At 62.2% G+C, this 25,883-nt stretch overlaps 4 protein-coding genes and 1 long non-coding RNA gene across 40 annotated transcripts in view; 3 read left to right on the top strand and 2 right to left on the bottom strand.

Moving 5' to 3' along the window:
• The window catches only part of AGAP3 (ArfGAP with GTPase domain, ankyrin repeat and PH domain 3), a 63,456-nt gene extending 59,360 nt beyond the window's left edge, over positions 1–4,096 (bottom strand). For all 22 annotated transcript variants that reach the window (XM_021078867.2, XM_085005111.1, XM_085005109.1 and 19 more), the window contains exon 1: positions 3,995–4,096. The gene's annotated coding sequence lies outside the window, so the exon portion shown is untranslated. The remainder of the gene's footprint in view (positions 1–3,994) is intronic.
• TMUB1 (transmembrane and ubiquitin like domain containing 1) lies at positions 1,422–3,867 on the top strand. 2 transcript variants are annotated; one of them, XM_085004805.1, is made up of 3 exons: positions 1,422–1,538; positions 2,392–2,810; positions 3,068–3,867. In XM_085004805.1, the coding sequence occupies exons 2-3, from the start codon at positions 2,422–2,424 to the stop codon at positions 3,417–3,419; spliced, it is 741 nt and encodes a 246-aa protein (XP_084860931.1). In that variant the 5' UTR covers positions 1,422–1,538; positions 2,392–2,421; the 3' UTR covers positions 3,420–3,867. The 2 variants fall into 2 exon arrangements, with proteins under 2 accessions (XP_084860931.1, NP_001231265.1); NM_001244336.1 differs by having other exon boundaries at positions 1,425–1,463.
• Positions 4,097–4,179: 83 nt separating the features above from the next.
• FASTK (Fas activated serine/threonine kinase) lies at positions 4,180–8,498 on the top strand. Of its 10 annotated transcripts, none has more exons than XM_085004748.1 (11): positions 4,180–4,594; positions 4,824–4,945; positions 5,131–5,553; positions 5,988–6,167; positions 6,269–6,408; positions 6,876–7,089; positions 7,194–7,353; positions 7,537–7,628; positions 7,712–7,826; positions 7,898–8,012; positions 8,125–8,339. In XM_085004748.1, exons 2-11 carry the CDS (start codon positions 4,828–4,830, stop codon positions 8,230–8,232), a joined length of 1,665 nt encoding a protein of 554 aa, XP_084860874.1. In that variant the 5' UTR covers positions 4,180–4,594; positions 4,824–4,827; the 3' UTR covers positions 8,233–8,339.
• SLC4A2 (solute carrier family 4 member 2) lies at positions 8,429–24,183 on the bottom strand. Of its 5 annotated transcripts, none has more exons than XM_021078860.2 (23): positions 24,011–24,183; positions 21,698–21,811; positions 19,867–20,032; positions 19,488–19,729; positions 19,290–19,408; positions 17,474–17,706; positions 17,254–17,396; positions 15,288–15,468; positions 13,851–13,986; positions 13,605–13,770; positions 13,363–13,477; positions 13,098–13,282; positions 12,765–12,990; positions 12,389–12,604; positions 12,161–12,309; positions 11,828–12,022; positions 10,580–10,843; positions 10,376–10,465; positions 10,069–10,235; positions 9,493–9,746; positions 9,226–9,395; positions 8,768–8,941; positions 8,429–8,670 (listed from the first exon to the last, which is right to left on the bottom strand). In XM_021078860.2, exons 2-23 carry the CDS (start codon positions 21,746–21,748, stop codon positions 8,590–8,592), a joined length of 3,723 nt encoding a protein of 1,240 aa, XP_020934519.2. In that variant the 5' UTR covers positions 21,749–21,811; positions 24,011–24,183; the 3' UTR covers positions 8,429–8,589. The 5 variants fall into 5 exon arrangements, 4 of the variants coding, with proteins under 4 accessions (XP_020934519.2, XP_020934521.1, XP_020934518.2 ...); XM_021078862.2 differs by having other exon boundaries at positions 20,964–21,811; XM_021078859.2 differs by lacking the exons at positions 21,698–21,811; positions 24,011–24,183 and adding an exon at positions 21,064–21,106.
• LOC146394888 (uncharacterized) lies at positions 12,314–15,236 on the top strand. The gene is made up of 3 exons (XR_014833554.1): positions 12,314–14,026; positions 14,204–14,921; positions 15,039–15,236. It is a non-coding gene; the product is annotated as an uncharacterized LOC146394888 (long non-coding RNA).
• Positions 24,184–25,883: the final 1,700 nt, after the last annotated feature.

Consider the following 25,883-nt stretch of genomic DNA (forward strand, 5'->3'; position numbering starts at 1 on the left):
CGGAAAGGAATGGGCCCAGGCCAGGCTGAGGCTCGACATCCCCTACATAGCAACACTCTAAGATCTGGGTGGAAGGAGTGTTCTAATACTAAGTGAACAAATATCCACCGTGTGACAGCTCCTCTGCATAATTTTCACACTTATTTAATAAAACACCTAATTTTTCTTGCAATTGCCTTTAAAAAAATTTTTTTTGTATTTTTTATTCTTTTAGGGCCATACCTGAGGCGTATGGAGGTTCCCAGGCTAGGGATCAAATCGGAGCTGCAGCTGCTGGCCTACGCCACAGCCACAGCCACGCCAGATCAGAGCCGAGTCTGTGACCTACACCACAGCTCATGGAAACGATGGATGCTTAACCCACTGAGTGAGGCCAGGGATCAAACCTGCATCTTGATGGATACTAGCCAGATTCTTTTTTTTGTCTTTTTGCCCTTTCTAGGGCCACTCCTGTGGCATATGGAGGTTCCCAGGCTAGGGGTCGATTAGTCAGATTCTTAACCCGCTGAGCTACAACAGGAACTCCACAATTGCCTTTTGAGGTATGTGTTGGGAACAGAGAAATTTAGGTTCAAAGACATTCAGTAAAGCACCCAAGGTCACATAGTTGATAAGCACAGGATAAGGGATCAGCATTTGTGCCACGTTCCAAAGTCTATGCCTCTTGCACAGTCTTTCGGGGGAAAGGGGAGGAGGGGACCTGGTAAATAAGCAGCCCAAGCCACCGTGGCCAGCCTGGTGGGGAAGCCCATGGATACTGGGCGCTGGGCTGAAGAGTCAATTTGGAGGATCCAGGATGACTTCTGGGGTCCACTCTGACTTAAAGTTCTTGTTGTGGCTCAGCGGATTAAAAACCCGACACAGTGTGAGGATGTGGCATGGATCCCTGGCCTCACTCAGAGGGTTAAGGATCCAGCGTTGTGAGCTGTGGTGTAGGTCGCAGATGCAGCTCGTATCTGGTGTTGCTAAGGCTGTGGTGCAGCCCGGCAGGTGCAGCTCCTATTCGACCCCTAGCCTGGGAACACCCATGTGCCGCAGGTGCGGCTGTAAAAAGAAAGAAGAGTAGGCCAAGGTAGGATCCACTCGAGCTTCCCCGATGCTGCTTCTGGAAACAGTGGTGCTCTAACAAGCTCCAGCTAACGCTGGTTTCTGGAGTAACAGATGCCCCAACTGCCCCGGGCAGGGGGCTGTCCCTGCTGTCGCCCAAACCTCTACGGGAGAGCACACCCCCCAAACCCAACCCCGCCGTCCCCTCAGCAATTTGCGGGCACTGGGACGAGACAGCCGAGTCCTGCCCGTGGATCCGCAGCGCGGAAGGCGGGGACTGCGCACCGCGCTGGACTACAAGTCCCACAATACTTCGCACGGCGGGGAAGCGGAGGGTGCCTCCAGGTGTCTGCGACCTCGCCACCTCCCGCCCGGAAGTGCCCGAGGGTCCGCTATGGAGCTGGCGGAGCCGGGCGGTGAGTCCTGCGTTCTGACCGCGCCCACCCCGCCGCCCCCGCCAGCTGGCCCCCGCTCGCCCCGCCCCGGGATCGGTCTGGCACTCCCGCCGCTGGGGTTGGGGGGCGGGCGGGAAGATGGGAGGGGTGATGGAGGATGGGGGTGGGGAGGCTAAAGTCTCGGATTCCGGCGGTATCTGGGGTCCTGCTGCGGGCTAGGTTTGGAGAGGCGTCTAAGAGGAGGCGCGGAACTGGGCCGACTCGGGGTGGAGTTTGAGTGGACCGAGGGGGGCCGAGTTGCGGTGGGGAGCAGCGACCCTCGGAGATTCCAGTTTGCCAAAGGGCTCGTTTCGACGTGGGGAAGCTTTAGGAAACTGTATCGTGTTACGGGTGGGAGGTTTGGGTAAATAGTAAAGGGGCGGGGGTGTGCTGTGTGTGTGTGTGTGTGTGTGTGTGTGTGTGTGTGTGTGTGTGTGTTCGTGGAGGAAAGCCTTTTGTGTGTCTGTGTGTGTCTGGAGACCTTTTTCTTCCCCCTTGGAGAAACTTTAGTGATGGAGGAATAGATAAACTTTGGGATGAATTAGATGGAAAGAATAGGTAAGCTTTGGGGTGAAGTTTGATGGGGGTTGAATTTAGGGGAGAGGTTGCTTAGAAGGTCAAGGCCTGACCTCTGAGTAGGATGTGGGTGAATTGGAGAGCTGGTTAAAGACCTAGAACTTAGGTTACAAAAAATTAGGACTTGGGGTTTGGTGATGGGAAGGGGCATGTGACCCAAGTCTGGGGCAAGCAAGAGGGAGAGCAGTCTGTGTCCCAGGGTGGGGTGTGGCTAAGTGGGCAAAGGAATTGGGACTGTGGGAGAGTTGTAGTGGGGTGGGGTCGGACGCCCCTGAAGTTCAGAGGGCTCTTGGAGGCTGAGCCAGCCCCTCATGGGTTCTTTGTGCCTCTCCAGCTCGGTAGCCCAGCGGGCAAGGCAGGTGCCATGGCCCTGATTGAAGGGGTGGGTGATGAGGTGACCATCCTTTTCGCGGTGCTTGCCTGCCTTCTGGTGCTGGCTCTCGCCTGGGTCTCAACACACACTGCCGAGGGCGTGGATCCACTGTCCCAGCCATCAGGGACCCCACCATCAACACAGCCCAGCGAAGCCATGGCGGTCACTGACAGCATCAGAGGGGAGGCCCCAGGAGCTGAGACCCCGAGCCTGAGACACAGAGGTCAGGCTGCACAGCCAGAGTCTGGCATGGGGCTCCCGGCCACACCGCCACCCCAGGACTCCCCCCAAGAGCCCCTCGTGCTACGGCTGAAATTCCTCAACGATTCAGAGCAGGTGGCCAGGGCCTGGCCCCACGACACCATTGGCTCCCTGAAAAGGTAAGCTGGGAAGAGGACGGGGTTGAAGTGGTAATGAGTCGGGTGGGAATGGTCACAGCGTGGAAGGGCCACCAGAGATGCTGATGGGAACTGAGGTCCCCAAGCCACTCACACGGTATTGTTCCTCTGAAGCAGGAGAGGCCCCTGCGGAGGGAGCCCTGGGTGGTAGGTGGAGGAGAGAAGTGAGAGAGTTGTTCTGGGCGAGGGGCCAGGATTGCCTGAGACCTGCTCTATTACCCAGGTCCCTCTCTCCTCAGGACCCAGTTTCCCGGACGGGAGCAGCACGTGCGACTCATCTACCAAGGGCAGCTGCTAGGAGACGACACCCAGACCCTGGGCAGCCTTCACCTCCCTCCCAACTGCGTTCTCCACTGCCACGTGTCCACCCGGGTGGGTCCCCCACACCCACCCTGCCCACCGGGGTCAGAGCCAGGCCCCTCCGGGCTGGAGGTAGGCAGCCTCCTGCTGCCCCTGCTCCTGCTGCTGCTGCTGCTGCTCTGGTACTGCCAGATCCAGTACCGGCCCTTCTTTCCCCTGACAGCCACCCTGGGTCTGGCCGGCTTCACCCTACTCCTCAGTCTCCTGGCCTTTGCCATGTACCGCCCGTAGTGCCTCCACGGGCTCTTGGCAGTGTCGCTGGCCCCTCCGGACCTTGCTCCCCACGACACGGTGGGAGCTGCTGTCTGCCCCGGCCGGCCTCTCCCACTTGCCTCTTCCCACTACCCTGGAGCCCAGCCCTGCGCCGCAGAGCGCTCCGGGGGCCGGCGGAGGCCCCTCCCTGTGACCTTCATGGCTCTGGGCCACCTTCTGGGGCTGCTGGCCCTCAGCCCCCACGGACAGTCAGCTCCTCCGGGTCAGACAGCTGCTGTCGCTGCCTCGGCCCTGGGCAGAGCCCGGCCACGCCCCTAGGCCCTTCTTAGTGTTCTGCCTGAAAACCCAGCCACCTCTAGTCCCTGAGAGCATCTTGAGCTGATTTAGGGACCCAAGGACGGGAGCGTGGGTGGGAAGGAGGGGGTTCTCTGGAACATGTGCAGATTAAATAACTGTGAAGTTTTCACTCTTGGTGTGTGCCTGCCTGTGTGGGCCCGTGGGGCAGGGAGCTCCTGCCCACTGGGAGAAAGACGGTAGAACGCGGGATCCGCAGCCGGACGGTCCTAGGTTCCGTGCTGGGCGCTCCCACTTACCAGGCACTTCGCCCTGCCCAACCTGCCCAGGCTGGCTGCCGACTTCCCCTCTGCTTTTCGCTGCATCCTCGGCTCCTCGCCCTTGGGCTCCGCCCCGCTCCTAGTCCCGCCCCCGCCCCGGAGCCGCGCGCGCAGCTTCCCAGAAGCAGGGGGCGGGGCGCGCGGCACCCTGGCGCGCGGGGCCTGACGGGAGCCACGTCTCCGCTGGCGGAGGACCGTGCCGCGATTGGCGTCTGGGCGGCGATCCGGGGGCTGCTGGGAAGATGGCGGACTCGGTGGCCCGCCGATGAGGAGGCCGCGGGGGGAGCCCGGCTCTCGGGCCCCGAGACCGACTGAGGGAGCGATCTGCGCGGGGCCCGGGGAGTCATGTAGGGGTGGCGCCTGAGGGGCGGGCTGCGGGAGGGCGGCGGGAGTTGGCGTTGGTGGCCGTGACTACGGTCTCCTGGCATCCCCTGGCCGGGTGGGTGTGGGGCCCCCTGACACCACCGACTCCGCGCCATAGCAAAGCTGCGCCCTCCGAGGTGGGCGCTGCGTTCTCGTTTCACGGGCGAGGAGGCTTGGGCAGAGAGACGAAGCCACTTGTCCAAGGTCACGCAGCTGGTAAGTGGGAGCGCCCAGCATGGAACCCAGGACCGTCTGGCTGCGGATCCCGCGTTCCACCCTCCGTGCCGCCGCCGCCGCCTCCTACGGGAGGGGGAGGTGGTCGGGAGGGCGTATCGTTGGGGCGAGCTGGGCTCCAGGCTGAGCGCGACCACTAACCAGATGCGTGACCTCGGGCTTAACTTAACCCCTTCGCCTTTCTGGGCCTTGGTTTCTCCACCTGTGAAAGCGAGATGATGCTGGCCCTGCCTGCCTTCTCACAGGAGGATCAGAGGAGAGCATGTATGTGGCGTTGCTTTGTGAATATCCCTACGCCGAGAACACTGAAGGATTCGCTTGCTGTCTCAAAGGGTAGAAGGAGGCAGAGAGGTGCGGGTGGGGTGGAGGACCAGCGTAGCCACAAAGAAGGGCGAACCTGAGTCTGGGTTGCTCCGACCCCAGGCCCCTCTGGATGGGGAGTGTGAGGTGAGGAGCAGAGAGCTGGCCTTTCTCCCCTTTGGAGAATACCTCACCCCCTTTTCTGGGCCACCCCTCAGGGTCTCCATCACCCAACTCCATGCTTCGAGTCCTGCTCTCTGCCCAGGCCTCCAGCGCTCGGCTCTCTGGCCTGCTGCTGCTCCCGCCAGTACAGCCCTACTGTCTGGGGCCCAGCAAGTGGGGGGACCGGCCTCCTGGAGGAGGCTCCCATGTAGGCCCTGTGCAGGGGCTGCAGCGGCTTCTGGAACAGGCAAGGAGCCCTGGGGAGCTGCTGCGCTGGCTGGGCCAGAACCCCACCAAGGTCCACGCCCACCACTACCTTGTGGCACTTCGTCGCCTGGGTCAGCTCTTGGGGTCCCAGCCACGGCCCCCTCCCGTGGAGCAGGCCACACTACAGGACTTGAGTCAGCTCATCATCCGAAACTGCCCCTCCTTTGACATTCACACCATCCACGTGTGTCTGCACCTCGCAGTCTTACTTGGTGAGGAGGGTGTCTGGGGGTGGGTGTTAATGGAGAGGAGAGAACGGTAGAGGACCCAAGATCACTGACAGAACCCACCTTTCAGGCTTTGCCAGGAACGGCACATTCACTGCGGCTTAGCTGGGGTGCCACTCCAGCTCCCTTCTAGTGCAGTGTTCTAGGAAGCCTCTGCCACTTGTCACCATTGGCAAGACATGAGAACTTACTTGCCATCTTTGTATAAGGCCTTACCCTCCGTCTGTTCTGATACCTTAGTTCATGTGGTTTTTTGCATTTCTCCAGCATGTCCACACATGTACATTCTCTATAGCAAACCTTCCAGCCCAGGAAATGGAGGTGAAAGGGTGGGGAATTCACTAGCTAGACTCCAGGACTGGAGCAGAGCAGAGCAACCCCGTTGCCAGGCCTGCCTCCACTGACCCTCTCCCTCTCAGGCTTCCCATCAGATGGGCCCCTGGTGCGTGCCCTGGAACAGGAGCGCAGGTGCCGCCTCCATTCGAAGCCGCCTCCCTCTCCGCAACCTGTCCTTCATGGTGGGCAAAGGTTGGAAGCTGCTTTGAGCTGCCCCCGTTTCCTGCGGCATCCACAGCAGCACCTCATCCGCAGCCTGGCAGGTGCCGGAGGGGGTTAAGGTTGATGGGCGGAGGGGAGCTAAGGAGGAGGCAGGTGGTGGTGTCCGGCCTTAGGGTCCAGCTTAAGAGGCTGTTCTTCACAGAGGCCAGGCCAGAGGAACTGACTCCCCAAGTGATGGTGCTCCTGGCCCAGCACCTGGCCCGCCACCGGTTGCGGGAACCCCAGCTTCTGGAAGCTATTGCTCACTTTTTGGTGGTCCAGGAAGCCCAGCTCAACAGCAAGGTGGGACCACCTCCCACCTTCACGGCTCCTCTCCCAGTCATCCTCAGACACCCCCTCAGGCCAACACCCCCCACCCCCATCCGGCTTGATGGGCAGCTGCTTCCTGCAGCAGGCAGCCCCCACTAGGCCCTCTGCTCTGTGCGGTGGGGTTCCTTCTTTGCCCACACCCTCTTTGGCTTGTCCACCTCCCCAGCTCGTATGCCTGGTTTACTGCCGTCTTCCAAACACTCTTACCCCTGACCTAGCTGCCTTCATGGCAGATCCCACAGCTGTGTCTCCTGCGTTTGGAGACTAATCACGTGGGACTCAAGCACTGCTTACGCTGCGGGACTTCTGGTGTGTATGTAGAGGGGCTGTCCTGCCTTCACGGTGACGTCCTAAGCTTGCAGCCACGCCTCCCTGAGGTTCAGCTTGTGAAGGATGTTGAAACCTTTCCTGCTGGGTGATGGGCTGCTTTTGCTCCACAGGTGGTCCAGAAGTTGGTCCTGCCCTTTGGGCGGCTGAACTACCTGCCTCTGGAAGAGCAGTTTATGCCCTGCCTCGAGAGGATCCTGGCTCGGGAAGCAGGGGTGGCCCCCCTGGCAACTGTCAACATCTTGATGTCACTGTGCCAGCTGCGGTGCCTGCCCTTCCGAGCCCTGCGCTTTGTCTTTTCCCCAGGTTTCATCAATCACATCAGTGGTGCGGAGACTGGAGGGCTGGCTGGGTCCCAGGGGGCCGGGGGCCGGGGGGGCCAGCAGGGTGGGGTCTGCAGCCCAAGAAGCCTCGCTCCTGCTTCCCTGCAGGCACCCCTCACGCCCTGATCATGCGGCGCTACCTCTCCCTGCTGGACACAGCCGTGGAGCTGGAGCTCCCGGGATACCGGGGTCCCCGCCTTCCCCGAAGGCAGCAAGTGCCCATCTTCCCCCAGCCACTCATCACCGACCGCGCCCGCTGCAAGTACAGGTGGATGGGGCAACTTGGCGGAGGGGAGGGCCCAGCTGCAAAGGAGACCAGCCTGGGGGCTGAACCGTCCATGCTGGTGTGCTCTGAGCAGTCATAAGGCAGAGCAGAGAAGGCATTTCCTAGGGGCATGGAATTAGGCAGGACAGCTGGGCGCTTTCCAATGCCGTGTCCCTCTCCCCTCAGCCACAAGGATATAGTAGCAGAGGGGCTGCGCCAGCTGCTGGGGGAGGAGAAGTACCGGCAGGACCTGACCGTGCCTCCAGGCTACTGCACAGGTGAGCTCCAGGTGGGCTAGCGGCCTGCCAGCTCTCGGAGCCTCTGCTCAAAGCCCATGGCTCTTTCTCTCCCTGCTCTGCAGACTTCCTGCTGTGTGTCAGCAGCTCTGGTGCTGTGCTTCCTGTGAGAACCCAGGACCCCTTCCTGCCATATCCTCCCAGGTCCTGTCCCCACGCAACCCAAGACCCTGCCCAAAGGTAAGGGGAGAGGGTGGGAGAGCCTCGCCTGCCTTCGTGGAAGCGGCTCTGAGCCGTAGTCACTTCGGCAGGGTGGTGCTGACGCTGCGGGAACGCTGGCATTTTTGCCGGGATGGCAGAGTGCTGCTGGGCTCCCGGGCCCTGCGGGAGCGGCACCTGGGCCTGATGGGCTACCAGCTCCTGCCGGTGAGAACCTCCCCACCCCATCCCTGGGGACACTCAGCGAGTGTGGCCTCCACCCTCCCCCAACCCCGCGCCCGCAGGTCCTATGGGCAACCTGCTGCCCTCTTCCCTGCAGCTCCCCTTCGAGGAACTGGAGTCCCAGAGAGGCCTGCCCCAACTCAAGAGCTACCTGAGGCAGAAGCTCCAGGCCCTGGGCCTCCGCTGGGGGCCGGAAGGGGGGTGAGGGGGTGCACACGGGGTCCACGATGGCCCCCCCATGGGGGGCGGACAATTTGCACTTTGACTCTCTGTTTTGATTTGTCATTAAAGCCCCCTTCTTCCCCCGTTGCATATCTCGTTTCTCGCGTGGAGTGGGCTGGGCTCCCCGCTTCTCTTCCTTCGCGCCCAGCGGAGACACACACACCACCGGAGGCCTCGGATAGGTGGGGCCGAAGCACTTTACTGCGGGGAGGGGGAAGGGGGGAAGGGGACTTTAAATTATTCACTTAAATAAAAAGGAGGAGGGAGGTGGGTGGGGAGAGCACCCCCCAGCCCCGTTCCCTCTGTCCATCAGTCCCTCGGCTGTCCGTCCAGGCAGCAGCTACACAGGCATGGGCATCTCGTTGTACTCGTCCACACCCTCCCGCTCATCGAACACCGGCTCGGCCTCATTAGCATCCAGCTGTGGGGGAGGGCAGCGTCAGGAGGGTTGGCATCGGCCTCAGCAGGGACCGCAGACAGGGCAGCCGGGGCGGGAGAGGGGCGGCAGGAAGTCTTACGCATTTCATCTCCCGCTCGGTGAAGATGCGGGTGAGCACGACCATGCGCAGCGGCACCGTGAGGATGAGGATGAAGGGGAAGGCCAGGGAGGCGGCCGTGGACATGACGGCCCAGAGCAGGGCCAGGCAGAGCAGCTGCAGGGCCGTGAACAGGTGCATACGGAGGGTCCGAACCTAGGGGTGGGGGAGTGGGGCCGGGGCGAGAGGGTGAGCCCAGGCGTCTCCCCAGCTGTCGAGGGCCCTGGTCCCTCGTGGGCCGTCTAGGCTGCCCCATCAGAGGGTGACGACCCTTCCCCCCACAGGGCTGGGGAGGGAAGGGCCTTCTCGGATGCTTACCAAAGCCGGGTCTGCACAGGCTGAAGGGTGGCTGGCCAAAGTGGGCAGGTGGGGGGCTGGAGGGTGACCCACACAGACCAGGAAGGGGCAGAGGCATGGGGCTCTTGCGAGCCAGGTCTCACCTTCTTGACGTAGGTGACGTCTGGGTGGTGTTTGGGTGGCATGAGCAGCAGGTGCAGCCGCTCGTAGAACTGGATTCCGTTAAGGGAGGTGACACCCATGTACAGGAAAATCCCAAAGAGCACAGCCAGGGGGATCTGCCGAAGCAGATCCCCGATGACCAAGGAGAGGCCTGGGGGAGGAGGAGGAGAAAGAGCTGGCCCCAGGGCTCTCCCCCGCAGGGGTCCCAAGACCCCTCAGGGAAGGCCAGGGGCAAGAGGCCAACATACCCACGAGCAGGGCCACCAGCAGCCCTGTCACCCGCTGCTCCTTGACCTCCTGGATCTTGGGCTTGTCCCCAGGCGCCACGGCCTTGCTCATGACCGTGAGTGCGTTGGCGTGCGTGACGGAGCGGACGGTGGCAGCCGCCAACCAGGGCAGGCCAAAGAGGGCACAGATGCCGCCCATGGCCACGATGAGCAGCAGGTCCAGGTGGAAGCCGGAGCCCTTCTGCAGCATGCGCTCCTTCTTGGAGATGATCAGCCTGAGCGGGGACAGGCGCGCGCTGAGCACCAGGAGCACCGGGCCCGGCGTGGCAGGCAACTGGGTCTCGCCAGAGCGCCGAGTCAGTCGCCTCTGTCTGCTTTCGGAATGCGGTGGTCCCTGCCCGTTCCGTCAGGACCAGGGTTCCATCGTGGAGCTGAGTCCTGTCCGAGGGGCCCTCCCCACCCTCCTGGACAGCTCCCAGCCTGCACGCTGCCCCTCTAAGCAAACGCCTGCTGCCCACAAAATAAACTCCAGCAGCCGGCCCAGCGAGGGCTCCAGCCCCGCCACACGCAGGGCGCCCTGCGGCCAGGACCACTCACGTGGTGATCTGCGTCTCCATAAAGATGAGGATGAAGACCAAGACGGCAGGCAGCAGGCTGGCAACCATCATCCACGCGGGGAAGGGGCTGTTCTCCCCCAGGGGGTTGATGACCCAGCCCCGCTTCTCGGGGGCTGTCACTGAGAATCCGCTGGGCACGCTCAGCTTCTGCGGGACAGAGGGCGGGGCCGGGGGCCGCTGAACCCTGGAGGCAGTGCCCTGAGCTGCACGGGGCTCGCCGTGTCCGCCCAGGTTCCAGGCAGCTGTGGAGATGGGGGCTCCGCAGGGCTGCGCGAGCGCCACCGTACCTGGGTGTAGGTGTCCTCAATACTGTAATCCACGAGCACCATGATGAGGATGGCGATGGGCACCCCGAAGTCCCCGATCACTCGCCGTACCTGTGGGCGAGCACCGCGCTCAGCGGCCCCACGCCTCACTCGGGTCCTGATTCCGAGTCAGCCCCCCTTCCCGCCCCCAGTGCCCACCTCCCTCCCACCTGCCCGCCCACACACCCGGCCAGGGAAGAACCGGCTATTCTTGAATTTGCGCAGGAAGAAGGCGATGAAGAAGGTGCCGGCCATGAGCACGAGTGACAGCAGGGCCGTGTTGGGCTGGCCCCGGGGCCGCCCCTGCCCAGATGGCCCTGCCGGCCCGGCCGAGCTCCCGTTCCCCGGCTGCGTTGTGGCTGCTGCTCTGGCCCACGTGGCGTTCTCGCCACTGTCTGCCTCGGAGCTGTTGGAGACCGAACAGCCGTGGAGGGGGTGCTCCTGGAAGATCTGGGAGAGGACGAAGGACTCCGTCAGGAGGTACCCGGCACTCAGCCACACGCCGGGTGGGACAGGTGGGGTTGGGGCGGCCGGTCTGCCCTAAAGGATCTTGTCTTATTAAGAACATGACCGAGGTGGCCAAAGGCGGGTACAAGACAGCTGGGGGTCTGGTCTAACCTGGGACGCAGCTGGGAGCATGGTGGACCTTGGGGGCATGTCCCCTGACCCTGACTCGGGTACAGATGTGGGTCTCCTGCCCAGACTATGACTGTGTTTGTCATCTTTTTTTCCTTTTTTTTTTTTTTTTTTTTTGCCTTTTTTGCCATTTCTTGGGCCACTGTCGCGGCATATGGAGGTTCCCAGGCTAGGGGTCTAATCCGAGCTGTAGCCACTGGCGTATGCCACACCCACAGCAACGCGGGATCCAAGCCACGTCTGCAACCTACACCACAGCTCACGGCAACGCCAGATCCTTAACCCACTAAGCAAGGCCAGGGATCGAACCCGCAACCTCATGGTTCCTAGTCGGATTCATTAACCACTGCGCCACGATGGGAACTCCATTGTCATCTTTTTTCCTGCCGCACCTGCAGCACATGGAGGCTCCCAGGCTAGGGGTCCAATCGGAGCTACAGCTGCTGGTCTACACCACAGCCACAGCAACGCCGATCCTTAACCCACTGAGCGAGGCCAGGGATTGAACCCACATCCTCACAGATACTAGTCGGGTTCGTTACTGCTGAGCCACAATGGCAACTCCTTTTTGTTTTTGTTTTGTAAATATGTGAGTTTTAAAGACTGATCTGAAGCCCTGGGGACAGGGAGGGTGGGTGTGGGGGTACACGCGGAAGGAGCAGCCTGGGCTCTGCGGGCTCTGAGGCTGCAGCCTCACCTCACAATTAGGGGGGTTAACAAAGGGGCAGGACGCCCCCCGCTCCTTCCAGTCCCGAAGCCTCACCCCTCCCGGGCCAGTCCCCGTGAGGGCCTGCCCACCTTCACCAGCTTGTAGAAGGTCTCGTAGATGAAGATGAGGGAGATGAGGAAGGCGAAGATCTCCTGGGTGAAGCGGGAGACGAAGCGCACCAGGAAGCTCCCCTCCAGCGCCACCATGAGCAGGGCCAGCAGCACCAGCCAGAAGCCGATCCACACACGGCCCACCAGGTACTCCAGGTTGTTGCTGGTGCAGAACTGGAGAGGGGCGGCTGTCAGGTCGGGGGCGGGGGTGGGGGGGGGTCACAGGGCGGGCGTGGGCGGGCATGTTCGGGCAGGAGGAGAGGCAGCTGAGTGGGGCAGGAAAGCCAGCCCCAGTAGCCTGTGGGCCCTCACCGAGAAGAAGGCCTCCTCGAAGACCAGCAGGGGCCCCGAGAAGCCGATCACCAGCAGCGGCTGGGCCCCCAACAAGCAGAAGATCACGCCCTGGAGCGCGGTGGACATGATCAGCTCCGACACCCCAATCAGGTCGTGTGTCTTCTCCCCTAGGGCGGCAGGAACCCTCAGGAGCCGGCGGCCGAGGGCCTGTGTGCTCCCCGCCCCCGACCCAAAGCCTCTCCTTACCCAGCAGCCCCCCAAAGGTGATGGCAGGAGACAGGGCCGCGAAGTAGATGAAGATGACAGCAGCCAGGCACTGGGGATCCAGCGCGTCTCGGAAGTCACTCAGGTAGTGGGGGTAGCGGCGCCTCACGTCTCGGATCAGCCCCCCGAAAGGCCGGCCCGTCCGCCGTAGGGGATCGTCTTCCACTGCACCTGCCGCCTCTACCATCTGCAGGAGCGCTGCAACCCGGGCCTCCATCAGGGCACCCGTCGCTGCCCTGGGCCCGCCCGCCCCGCTCTCCTCCGTGCCACACACCACCCACAACCCTAACCCCAAGCCCCGACCTGGGCGGCCTGGACCTGACACCCCTCCCCACGCCCCGCCTGCACTGGCCCGTACCCTTATCTTGGGCCGACTTGGGCTCTAGGCCGGCCCCCGCGGGCAGGAGCCGGCCCTGCTCCTCTCGCTTCTTGAGCATCTGGCGCTGGAAGTGAGCAACAGACCGCAGCAGCTCCTCGCCCTGCACCTCCGAGGGCGGCAGCACCACGCTGCAGTCCAGGAAGGCGTTGATGGCGGTCAGCAGGTCCTCACGCTCATCTGCCAGGTAGGCTGCCTCGTGGAATTGCTGCCAGAGCAGGACCGGGAGCCGTGAGGATGCAGGGCGAGGGCCAGGGGGCCGGAAGCCGGGCTGGGCAAGGTGGAGGTGGGGGACCCAGCCGGGGAGCGGCTGACCTTGTCGGACATGAGGGTGGAGATGGAGCGGCCGATCTCATGGTAGTCCATGTTGGCGCTGCTCGGGCCCAGCAGCAGGAAGAGGAAGCGCACGGGCACGGGCACCTCCAGCACCGCGTCCAGCTCCACCGCCTCCCGCAGCCGCACGAAGGCCATGGTGGGGCGGGAGAGGAACTCCACGCAGCCTAGGGGTGTGCAGCGGCCGTGGGCAAGAGCAGGGCAGAGGTCGCCCCCCGACCCCTGCCCCAGGACCTGCCCCACATACCCACGAGGACCACCGTGGCCTCAGCGTTCTCCGGGATCTTCTCTAGCAGCTTCAGCTCGTGCTTGGACTTGGAGCGGGTGATACCAGCCGGAGGAGCCGGGGGAGGCAGCTCTCGCTGGGTGAACAGAACGGAGCTCAGCCCAGTGGCCCTCCCACTGCGTGTTCCGCCCAGCTCACTCCTGGTCCTGCACCCGCTGCGGTGGCCGGACCTGACCTCAGCAGTGCCCCGCCTCTGCCCTCACCTCTCGCTCCACCTCCAGCCGGGTCTCAGGAATGCCTCCGATGAGAGGCTCCGTGACGTGGGGGTCGCTCTCAGCCCCCTGGCCGTGGTGATGCCCCAGGAGGGAGCCCAGGGAGCCGGCGGAGATGTTGCGGGGGAAGGAGAAGTCCTTCTCGTCGCTGGGGTGGCTGCAGGGAGCAGGCAGGGAGGTGAGAGGCAGGCAGGGGGGGGAAGAGCGGCGGCCGGGACCGGGCCAGGCAGGCCGTACCTGTGTTTCAGAAGCAGGGCCCTCAGCACGTTGGCTCTGTCCTCGGCCTTGATCTGGTCAGAGATGACCATCTGCTCCACCACCTGGTGGGCCACGCCAGGCAGGGTCTGCTGGTCCAGATCCAAGAGCACAGCCCCTGGAATAGAAGGAGCCCACGGAGGGGCCTTCATCCCCAGGCAAGACGCGAGGGTGGGAAGGGGGCGGGGGGAGCCAGGACCAGGGGCAGCCACGTAAGCGCAGTCCAGGGCATGGAGCACCTGCCCGCAGGTCACGGAGCACGGCCCAGCTCCACCTCGATGCCAAGTCCCACTGCCTCTCTGACCCCTGCCTTCTTCCCCCCCACTTCCCCTCAGGAATGTTGGGGGGCTCAGCAGAGGCCACGGAACCCCAGCTATTGGAAAGGACACCTGGGTCGGGCCTTGCCCAGACGCCCCTCCTGAGGAGCACGCAGCAGAAGTGCCCCAGACCACCCCCTCGGGCCAGACTGCTCCTCCCTGCGAGTGAAGTGCACGTGTGCTGTCTCCCCCCACGTCCACGCGAGGGTCCCAGTTCCGCCCTCTGGAGCCCTCGTGACAGCCCTGGAGCCAGCTGAAGACATCCCCCTCCACCCTGGGCTCCTCCACGTCCCCAAATTCAGCAGCTTCTCAAGGACAGTTTCTAGATCCCTCCGCCCCTCACTGCTCTGAGCTGCCACTTCATATAGAAATGACGGTCCTTTAAAAAGTCACTAGGTCATTTTTTTCAGTCAAGGTCAACTCAGAGGGAACACAGAACTAAAGAACAAACAGAACCCTGAGCAGCCAAGTCTGAGATCTCGAAGCCTGGCGATAAAGCAGTTGCCCTTTGGCACTTTCCCCAAAGCCCTGAAGCCGCACTCGGAGCCTATTTACTTCTAGTTTGCAAACAATTCTGCCAGCAGGTTTCTCAGCTGCTAAGAAACAGGCCTGCCAACGGCAACTGGGAGTGATTCCCCAACAGGAAAAAGGAAGCGAAGCAAAGAGCAGAACTTGGGGCAGAGAGCTCGCGAATCCTGCATCCGTGCTCATGCAGTGGTGTGTACTCCTCCTGCAGGTTAGATCACACTCCCCCGGGGGCTCGAGAATTTCAGAAAGCGTTCCACCAAAACTGTTTAACCACACTGCAGCATCCAACACATACCAGCTTCAGTTATCTCAAAATATCACTTAGAGAAGCTGCTTGCTGAAGATGCCAGACAAGAGAGGAGGGTCAGTCCTGCCCTGCGGTCACCCAACGACAGAGCCCGAGGAACGGCAGGCCTCATGAGAGGTGACATCATGACAGGAGATGCTCCCTCCTGGGCTCTGGTGACATTACGCACCCTGTTGCTCAAGACAAATTTGGGACCATTTGGTCCTCAGAGAACGGGTAGGGGCAGAGGGAGTTCCCGGGGCGGGGATGGGGCGGGGCGCAGGTTACCGTGGGCCAGGGTCCGGCGGAGCTCCAGGAGGCTGCGGAACGAGAGGGAGGCCACGTGGGGCTTCCCCCAGCGCTCCGTCTCCTCCTCCACGTCCTCCTCGAATTTGATCCAGCGCGCCGTCTCCCGCCACTGAGGCTCCTGGTTTTTGTCCAGCAGCAACTCGTTCAGCTCCACGAACACCTTGCGGGGAGATGAGAGGGCGTGGCCGGATGGGGCCTGTGACCTCGGAGGACACTGGCCTAGGCACCGAACCTGGACGAGTGCCTAACCCACCTGAGACCTCCCTGGAAGCTGGCAGTCAGACCACCCACCTCCAAGGGCGCTAAGGGGGGTTAAAAGAAAAACTACACACAACACTCAGAATGGGACTCACAGTAAGTGTCTGATGCGTGATCACCACCCTCGCCCCCACCCTGGAATTTTATAGAATTCCATTTATATGCCAAATGGCAAAAATGGAGTTCCCGTCGTGGTGCAGTGGTTAACAAATCCGACTAGGAACCATGAGGTTGCGGGTTCGATCCCTGGCCTTGCTCAGCGGGTTAAGGATCTGGCGTTGCTGTGAGCTGTGGTGTAGGTCACAGACGCGGCTCGGGTCCCGAGTTGCTGTGGCTGTGGTGTAGGCCGGCGGCTACAGCTCTGATTCGACCCCTAGCCTGGGAACCTCCATATGCCGCGGGTGTGGCCCAAGAAAAGGCAAAAAGACAAAAAAAAAAAAAAAAAAAAAAAAAGGAGTTCCCTGGTGGTCTAGCAGTTAAGGATCTGGTGTCACTGCTGCTGTGGTTTGGGTCACTGCTGTGGTTCGGGTCACAGCTGTGGTGCAGGTTTGATCCCTGGCCTGGGAACTTCTACATGCCACAGGTGTAGCCAAAAAAAGAAAAAGAAAAAAAGAAATGGCAAAACTAATGAAGTGACAGTGAGGGCCCTCTCTGAGGCTGCTAACTAGGCAGAGGCCTGGAGGAACTTTCTGATTGTGGGAAACGTCCCACATCTAGGTAGGGCCAGCCAGGTGTTTACTCGTGCAAAGCATCACGGAGCTGCACCCTTCACCCAGGTGTACATTCCTGTGTGTCTGTTCAGCCACAATCAAAAAGGTAAAAAACAAAACAAAAACAAATCCCCTGGAAGGGTCAGAGTTCAGGGCCAGAACCCTGGAGTCTAAGACGGGCAGCAGCCTCGCTAAGCAGTCGAGCGGCCCCTGATTTGTGGTTGATGCCGCCTGGGCCATCATCTTCACAGGCTGCGGGAGGATGGATGAGCACAGAAGTGACCGGATTCTGAAAAACAAAGTGTGCTGCTCCACAGAGCTGCCTCTGGCCCAAACTGTCCTCAGACACCTCACTGCCAGCTGCCAGCACATGGCTCTGATGCAGACATCGACGGGCCGAAGACGTGAACCAGAACCATGATACCCACGGCAGCCACTGCAGGTCAGTAAAAGCATCCTAGTAACTTTGTATGAGGACACTTACTAGACTTACCAGAGCAAACGTTTTGGAATATATTTAAACTGCTGAATCGCTGTGTTGTATATCCGAGACTAACAGAATACAGCACAGCCACTGTCTCAGTTAAAAAGAAAAAATCAGAGTTCCCGCTGTGGCGCAATGGATCAGCAGCGTCTCTGGAATGCTGGGGCACAGGTTCGATGCCTGGCCTCGCACAGGGGTTAAGGATCTGGTGTTTACATAGCTGCGGGGCAATAGCTGTAGGTTGTAACTGCGGCTCGGATCTGATCCCTGGCCCAGCAGCTCCATATGCCACAGGGCAGCCAAAAATAGGGGGAAAAAAAAAAAAAATCAGTGCTGCTGAAGTGTGTCTGTTGCACTCTTGTGCAGTGTTCAACCTTCACAACCACAGACGGCAACCCTGGTGCTGGGGATTATAGCGGGTCTGAGGTGGGAAGGGGCTGAGGAGAGAAGATGGACAGGGAGGAGGCAGAAGAGCGTGAAGCAGAGAAACTACCTCGTGGGGCTTGTGAGGGGCCCGGGGCCGGGCCCGAGGCGTGGGGCCAGGCTCTCGCCCTTCCCGGCCACTCTGCGCAGACCCTTTGGCATTCTTCCGTACCAAGTGTCGCCGTACCCCAGGAACGTCCTCGAACCTGTGACCTGGGGGTGGAGGGACAGGGTCAGGCGCCCCCTTCTCTCACCCACACCCCCGGGCTTGGCCCCGTCCTGGCACTCACTTTTCATGAGGTCAAGGTCAGCCGTGGCCAGTGTCTGGGCCTCGCTCTCATCCGTCGGGACCCGGGGCAGCAGTGCCTGCTCAACCCCCGTCATGCTGCCAATGCGCCTCCTCTCCTGCAGGTTATAGCTGCGGTGCCCGGGCTGGGCTTTGGTCAGGGGGCGCCCAGAGGCACCCCCATCGTCACCTCCGGCAGTACCACTGGCCACCGCCGCCACCTCTTCCACTGGAGCCCTGGACAGACAAAAGCAGCCATGAGCCTGAGCAGCCTGGCCCCTCCGCCTTGGCCAGGAGCCGCACAGGAGCAACCCAGGAATGGGAGCCCCCTGGATCCCACCCTCTGCACTCCCACTCTTGGTGGGTGTGGATGTGAAAGGGAGCGGATGCTGGATGCAGACTGCAGCATTTCAATTTGGCTCGGGGGGAAAAAAAAAGGGCAAAAAATAAATAAATTTGGCTCGAGCCTTTACTGGCCTCGCCAATCAAGCAACCACACATAAACAAACTTGGCAGCAAAATGGAGCTGAGGCCAGCCTTCCGGGGTGCGGGGAGAGGTGAAGTCCGGAAAAGGATCCAGAGCAGGGCCTGCTCCTAACGGACGCCCCGGGCCCTGCTTCCCCGCCCGGGGAATACCCCTGCCCATGGACTTGAGGTTCACAGGGCCCCAGGTTTCTAACGCAATGGAGTGAAGTCCTCGCAAAGGGGCCTTTGAAACTGGCCACCTCTGCCCCGCTCCCCCCAGTCGCGAGGATGTGACCTTGTCCCTTGCAGATTCCAGCTTCTGCTCCTGTGCCCCAAACTGGGCTGCCTCCTTTCTCTCTGCCATTGCCAGTGGGTCCCTGTCAACCACTGTCAACCATTGTCCGGGCATGTGGCGCCTCCCACAGCTTTACGCCTCCGTCCCCCGCCCGTGACCAGTCCCTCCCCGGCCAGGCTTTCTCTGCCTACACACACCTTCTGTGCCCTCAGATCTGCCCCCAGATCTGACCCACTTTTCCAATGCCAAGCTCTCTCCGAGGCTCCCCCATCTCCTCCTGGCCTTCCAGCCCCCCACGGGCCTGCACCCCAGTGCAGACGGCCTGTGTGGACCCAGCTCCATCCACACTGCCTGTCCTCAGCTAGTCCATGCCGCCCAGGAGGGGCAACTGCCCTTCACTCCCTGAGCCCTTCACACCGCCTGGTACCCATTAAACAACAGGGAGGTGATAGCCGTGACCTTGAAACCTAGTCCAAAGTGATCTCCTCCGGGAAGCCTTCTCTGGCTAACATCCCCAAACTCCAATCACCTGCTGGTACCGACACTACGCCTGAGCCAGGTCATCTGACTCAGGACCTTGTTCTGACGTCATTTTGCGCGACAAGCAGGGTGGACTGGACCGCCCCCAAGAGTGAGGCTGGGGGGCCTCTTATTTGTCTCACACACCTGAGGCCCCAGGATGTGCCCAGAGGTCACCTATGGGCCCTGATCCAGTGTTCGATGCTGCTCCACCTGAGGCCGTGGGCAGGGCTGGTGGGGGGGCAGCGGGGTGGGAGGAGGCCGCTCAGACAGCACGTCTGTTCCAGGCCAGGCTAAACCATACTTAGACTCTAATTCACACCACCCTTTAATCCCTCTACCGCCCTGCGAGAAAGCGTCCATTATTCTTGGTTTAGAGATGCGGAAATGGGGCTCAGAGACATCGCTGCTTGTCCAGAGTCAGATCCCAGGGGCAGGACCAGGATTTGCACCCCAGACTGGTGATTTCAAGGCTCAGCCTTTTTTCCCCACCTCACCTCACTGATGCCAGCAGGGGAGGTCTCTGTGTGGGGACACTTACCCAGTCTGGGCCCCATTGGTGGCCCGGGGAGCTGCCTCCTGGTGCGGCACTGGCGGAGGGGGAGAGGGACTAGTCGTTTCTGCCTTCCGGTCTGTGCCTTCATCCTCCTGGAGAAAGAACTAGAACAGGGAACCCCGTGAGCAAGTGAGGCCAGGCCAGGGGCCCCACAGGCGTCTCCAGGAGCCCCGCCCCGCTCACCTGCACTGAAGAGGGTGTAGAGGCAGGGGATGGCTGGGTGAGGGCCCGGGCCCCCTCAGCCTCACTGGCCTCATCTTCCTCTTCCTCGCCCTCCTCGATGGTAGGGGTCTCCCCGGTGGCGGAGGCTCCAGGGCGCCTGCGCGGCTTCCGGCCTGAGCCCTGGGCTGTCTTTCGGCGCCGGGTGTCCGGAGGCAGGTGGGTGGACAGTGGGTGGTGGATGTGGTGGGAGGACTGGCGGTGGTCTGCAGGGAGGAGGGGTCCTGGCTGCCGGCGGGCACAGCTTCCCTCCCCAGCTGCCCAGCCCCCGGCCCCACCCGCCAGGCCATCAAGCCAGAGCACCCCTGCCTCCCCCTCGGCCCTGCTTCCCGACCCCCCTCACATTCGAAGTCTTCCTCCCCGTAGCTCCGGCCCGGCTCCTCCCCTCCTCGAGACCCGGCCTCCTGCAGGATCTCCTCAAACCGCTCCAGGCCCAGGGTGCGGTGAAGTTCATCCTCCTCCTGCTCAGGGAACCCCGGCGTCACGGGGCCCAAGCTCTCCGGCTCTGGCTGTGAAGAGGAAGGGGCCCTGAGAACCCACGAAACCTCACCCTGCCTCCAGCGCCTCCTCCCCCAGCTGCCCCCCCCCAAGTGCCAGGGACCCAGACCACCCCCCACGTCCCCCAGCAGCCTGTCCCCTACGTTCTGGGCTAACGGGACCCTGGCTGACTATCATGATTCCAGTCAATTCTAGGGCAGGTGGAAGGGTCTGCCTGGAAGCCTCCGCGGAGAGGCTGTGTCCCCCAGGGTGTGTGATCTGGGGGTTCCCGTGGCTGAGAGCAGTGAACACCACCCCTCGGCTGGGGCACCGCTACTGAGCCTCGAGAGTAACTTCTGCAGGGCTCTGGGCTAAGTGCCGGGGCTTGGTCTCATCAAACTGCAGCCCAGCTCCTGGACAAGGCTGTAGAGATGCAGTGCCTCGCCTTGACCGGAGAGTCCCCCCCACCCCCTTTAGCAGCAGGACACCCCATCGGCTCCCCCCATCCCCCACAGAGTCCCGCCTCGGGAGCTGCCTGGCCCCGCCCCCCTACTTTCCCCCCACCTGAGTCATCCTGCAGGAGCTGAGCGGCAGGACTGCGGTGGCGCTCTGGAGAGCTCAGCCTAGTTAAGCAGCCGGCCGCCCAGCCTGCGGCCTCGGTCCAGCCCCCCAGCCCCCCTCTGCCGGTCTCAGCTCCAGGCACCACCAAATATTTGCTCAAGGGTTTCTGGGCTTGAAGGGCATCGGGCTCTCCAAGGGCAGGGGTAGGAGAGGAAGAAGAGCAAGGGAAGGTGGGCTGGGCAGAGGGGCGGGCCCCAGGGGAGACTCGAGGTGGGGAAGGGAGCAGCCAGCGGTGGCAGGGATACTGGATACAAGAAGATGCAGGAGCAGGGGCCTGCTTCTGCCCAGCCCACCTCGGCAGCTCTGGCCCCGCTCCCCCCAAGCACTGGGCCCCACTCTCACCAGAATGAGCACACGGGAGAAGGTGAGAGGTGGCTGAAGCGAGCAGCAATGAAGGGAGCTAGCCCAGGGTGGGGGGAGGAGGGTCGCGAACCCCTCGCACCTGAGGCCTCAGGAGGAAGTCCATGGCCGGCAGGGGTGAACTTGGGAAGGAGGGGGAGGGGACTGGCTGGTGCCCCTTCCCGGTCACGTGCCCCACTGAGCCGAAGTGACCAATAAGGGGCTGATAATGGCACCCGGGGGGGTTAATCATTACCCTTCCCAGGAAAATCAGGAGGGGGCCACGTGGGGCAGTGGCCACGTGGGGACCAGGAGGGGTGGGCCTGGCTGGCACGTGGGGCGAGGGCGGGGCCGTCTGCCCAGAACTACTGTGCAGCAGAGGTGCTGGCTGCCTCAAAGACCCAGCGGGGGTTGGGGGGGGTGGCGCTGAGTTAGAGACCCAGGGTTCCCAAAGTTCCTCTCTCTTTGAGGCTCAACAACCACCCAGGTCTTCAGGAAACAGAGCCTCAACTCCCTCCCCAGGCTGGAAGCGGCCTGATCCCCCACCAATACCAGCCCCTGTGCAAGGTCCAGACAGGGACAGGGATGGCAGTGTCCCTCCCAAGTTCATCACAGGTTCCCCTCCGCTCGGGCCTCTCCAAACACACACGCTGCTGTTTGATGCAGACCCTCACCCCTGGCCAGAGCACCCCGGGCGGAGAGGGACAGAGAAGGGCAGTACGGAAAAACATACTCACAGTGCGGAAAGAGTCTGCGCCCAAGGCAGGGCGCCGGGGGGCGCTGCTCATGGCCAAATCTTAGCCCTTCTCGCTGTAGCTGCGGCTTTCAGGGCAACAAGGCGGCGGCATAACCTGGGCAGGCAGGTCGGGGGTGGGGGGGACAGATCACTGCATGAGAGGGGGCCAGGCCAGCGAGGGGCACCCCAGCATCGCACAGCCCCCCATGCCCAGTCCCAGGGAGGGCAGAAGGCCACTGGCTGCGAGGGGTCTCCTGGCTGGGCAGAACCCTCTGAAGGGCCCTTGGAGGGTCAGGGGGTGGGGGGAGCCAAAAGTCATTTACAGGAGGAAAAGAGAGGAACACGAGACAGGCTCAGGAGGCCACAAAGGGCCAAGAGACTAAGAGAAAGTGAGGGGGAGAGAGCAGGATGGGGGAGAGCTGGGGTAGGGGGAGAGCTGGGGTGGGGGGAGAAGGAGTCAAGGCCCGACCTGCAGAGAAAGCAGCAGAGAGCAGGGAGGGGGGTCAGAGGAAGTGGGGAGGACAGGCAGAGCCAGGGCCGGAGCAGTGGCCTGGCACTCCGAGGCGGCTGAGCCCAGAGAGGGGTGTGCTGGGAGAGTGAAACACCCCCGTGGGGCAGAGACTGGAGGAGGAGGTGGGAGGAAAGGAGAGAAAGATCTGGAGAGCGCCCAAAACCGGCAAAGCAAGGGGGCCGCTGGCCTGGCCCCTTCCTCTGAAGAAAGCCCAGCCCCGAGGGGGCTCCCGGGGGAGGGGCAGGAGCCCAACTCACTCAGTGGGAGGGAGGAAGGGCAGCCGGCGGCCCAGGCCGGCAGCGCTTTATAATGGGGGAGGGGCACGTGACGGCGGGGGAGGGGGGTGGGCACAGAGACTCGACGTTCAGCCCCCGGGGCCGTCGGCTCCCTCCCCTCCCCTAGGCCAGAGCCAGGAAAATCTGAGAGGCAGGGCTGACGCCCTCCTGACTGTGACTGTAGGGGTGTCTGGGGAGGACACCGCGTGTACAGGGAGGGGAGCAGAAGAGCTGCGGTTGGGGAACCTGACCAGTGCAACCTGGGGTACGTGTTCCTACGGGGGGAGCACAGGGAGCAGCAGGGGCTCTGGGAAGGCAAAGGTAGTGAAGCTTCCCGGTGTGCTGTTGGGGAGGCGGGGTTCCTGGATTTAGGGCCCGGGCGGGGTAAGACAGGTCAGTGGAGGATCAGACAATGTAGGTCCGGGGGTCAGTCCAGGGTGGGGAGCCTGGAGTGACACATTCCTGGCCGGCATCCCAACTCAGCTGACCACAGCCTTCACCTCCCCCTAGCAGGCCCTCCGCTAGGGCACGTCCCGGGTGGGGAAGGGGCACCGAGGGAGGAGACCCGGTCTGGGAAGGAGTGTCCTGAGCACCTGCAGATGCCCGGCTCCCACCTCCAGGCTGTGCCCTCAGTGTGCTCCTCCATCCTCCCCTCCTCCCTTTACCTCCGTCCCTCCCCCGCCCCCTCCCCCGCCGTCGCAGAACACAAAGCAACTTCTGTCCAGAGCATCGGTGCCGATAATCCGGGGTGGGGGCACATTCCGGGGACCAGCCCTGACCGGCCCGGAGGATTAGCGTCTCTCCCCCAGCCCAAGGGATTAGCACTCCGGACCCCCACATGGGCATTAACCACCTCCCAAGTGAATTCGCACATTCCACAGCTCTCCGGTGTGTGGCTGGCGGGGATTGGGGGTGGACGGAGGAGGGTAAAGTGGACCCTGGATTGCAGACAGCGCCGCCACCCACACCCAGCGCAGAGCTCCCCACCCAGACAAGCCAGCCCCCCAGGAGTCAGGTCGATCGCTCCGGGCTCGCCTTTTCCATCCCCACCCAGCTGCTCCTTTTTCTGCCGGATCCCTTGTCCTGACCTGACCCGCCACCCCCCTTCCCGCCTCTGCCTCCCAACCCGGAGATCGGAGGCAGAGACTTGGGGCAACCGCTAGGCAGGGCTCGCTGGACGGGCCTGAATAGAGTAGGGGGTCGCCGGGGAGGGGTGTCTGGAGCCCGCCCAGGAGTTGGGAGGGCTGGCAGCGCCTCCCAGCGACTACCCCCTCCTGGTGGCAGGGGGCGCGGCACCCTTGCTTAGGGAACTCTAAGAAGCGGACCCTGGATCTCGCTTCCGACCAGCGATCACTCGGCTCGCCTCCCCATCCTTCTCCCCAAGACCTCGCTTCCCCGCGCCTCAGTCTCCGCCCTTTCCTGCACTTCCACTCCCTCCCCGCTCCGAGTCCCGAGTTCCCCCCTTTCCTTCCCCCTCCCTTCCTCCCTCCGCGGCCCTGGCCCTCCCCGCCGCCACCTCTCTGCTTACCCGCTTCCTCTGGACTTTGTGGTTCTGGGGTCTCGGGGTCTCTCCCCGGCCTCTGGCGCCCTCGCGCGCGCCCGGCGACCTCCCCGTGCCCACCTTGGGGCGCGCCCCCGCCGCTCAAACTTCTCCCAACTCAACTTTCCCCCGCGTCGCGGGCAGGCCAGCCCCCTGCGTGCGCGCCCCCCGGCGCACCGTGCGCGGCCCCGGCGCAGCGGGCTAGGAGGCGGGGAGCGGGGGCCAAGACCCGGGGGCGGAGGCGCGCTTCCAGGCACGGCCCCGCTCTAGAAGCCCAGAGCGTGGGAGGCCGCCCCCTCTGCTGCTCTGCTCGGCCCTGCGAGTCTGCAGCGGCGGCCTTCCCCGCACGGGGCTCGGGCGCCCGGAGGACGCCGTCTCTTGGGCCGATGAGGCACCTCTGGGCGGAAAAGAGGGGATCTCGGGCAGGAAAATTGAGGCACAAAGATGATCAGGAAATTTGGGGCCGAGGAAGTTGAAATATAAATGCATCGGGGGTCAGGATTCTCTCGCGCCCGCAGTTGGCCCCCGCCTCCCACTCCGAGTATCCCCAGTGTCTCCAAGAAAGACCCTGTCTTCGCCAAGAGGACGGGGAGCGGGACCAGAGGGGTGATGACGGCTGGAGCCCGGGTGCCCGTTACCCTTGGCTGACGCAGGCTTTCCAAACCCGAGGAACTTCTGCCTGGGAGAGATTCCCTGGAGGGACCTCCCTCCTCAAACCCTATTCATAGTCATCACCTGTCATTTAAAGATCTGTGTGTACTTCTGGTTTTCTCAAATAAATTATAAATTTTTCCAGATAAGCAATATATGTTTGGCTTCTCTTCTTTAGTCAACTACCGGGTAAAGTACAGCATTGTGTATGCAGAAAAACGTTAAGACATAAACGGGTTAATTAACAAATGTTTAGCACCAACTTTAGGAGTGCTGTTTGGGGCAGTTTTCGTCCAGTTCACAGACCTCAAGAATGCAATCATGAGACAATTAGAGAGAAGCCGCAAGAAAATCTATAATCAACTCCTTAAGGGATGAGGTCAAGGCTGCTTCAAGTGTAGCATCTGTCTGTGATTCTGTCTGTTGAGGGCAGTAACCAACCTGCCAGCCCTCGGCCACACCCTGGCCGACTCCTGCGGACCCCAGCTCTGCAGACTGGTGGGGGGTGGGGGGTGGAACTCCCAGTGCTCCAGCCAGCTTGCCTCCGGATATCAGCGAATGTAGAGAAAAACTGGAGTTGGGCGGGCTCTGCAACAACAAACGGGGCCCAGAGGAGAGAGAAGTCTCTGACGTAAGATAAACCCAGTCTCCAATGGGTCACACCTGCTTCTCTTTCCAGCCCTGCGGTCAGCTGGTCCCTGTGAAGTCATCAGCAGCAAGACTTGGCTCAGAGCCACTCCCCAATCACACCTGAGGTCACCGGATGGCCTTAGGGATAAGTGGAAACTCGTGCTGAGATTGTCAGGGGATCGTTGGGACCTCGACATCATCAACCGGGTCAGAGCAGGGCCACCTGGTCTCCAGAAGCAGGCCGCCAACGTTAGAAAGCGCCCCACCCTACACCCCCGCTGCATTCTGGAACGTGTAGTCCTGGAGAAATCCTTTTCGAAAGAAGGTTGTAATCACTGAAAGAAATAACACGAGCGGGGCACACTGGGAGCCGCGTGCGACGGCGGGGAGCCGGGAAAGCGGACACGCGATGCTTTCTGGGTCTTGAAGTCCAAGGTTCGCCTCCGCGGTCGAACAGGAGTCCCGGGAGGCGAGTGCTGCATAGAGCCTGAACGCAGCCTGCTGGGGGTTGTAGTCTTCTTGTTGTTTTAGACCCCGGACGTTACTGGGAAACCTGCTTCCTAGGACTACAAGCCCCAGA

This window comes from Sus scrofa, chromosome 18 (genome assembly GCF_054392235.1).
Source record: "Sus scrofa isolate SSC_HxYL_T2T_F1_AM1 chromosome 18, Sscrofa_HxYL_maternal_Yorkshire_Landrace_v2.0, whole genome shotgun sequence".
In the NCBI taxonomy this organism is placed as follows: domain Eukaryota; kingdom Metazoa; phylum Chordata; class Mammalia; order Artiodactyla; family Suidae; genus Sus; species Sus scrofa.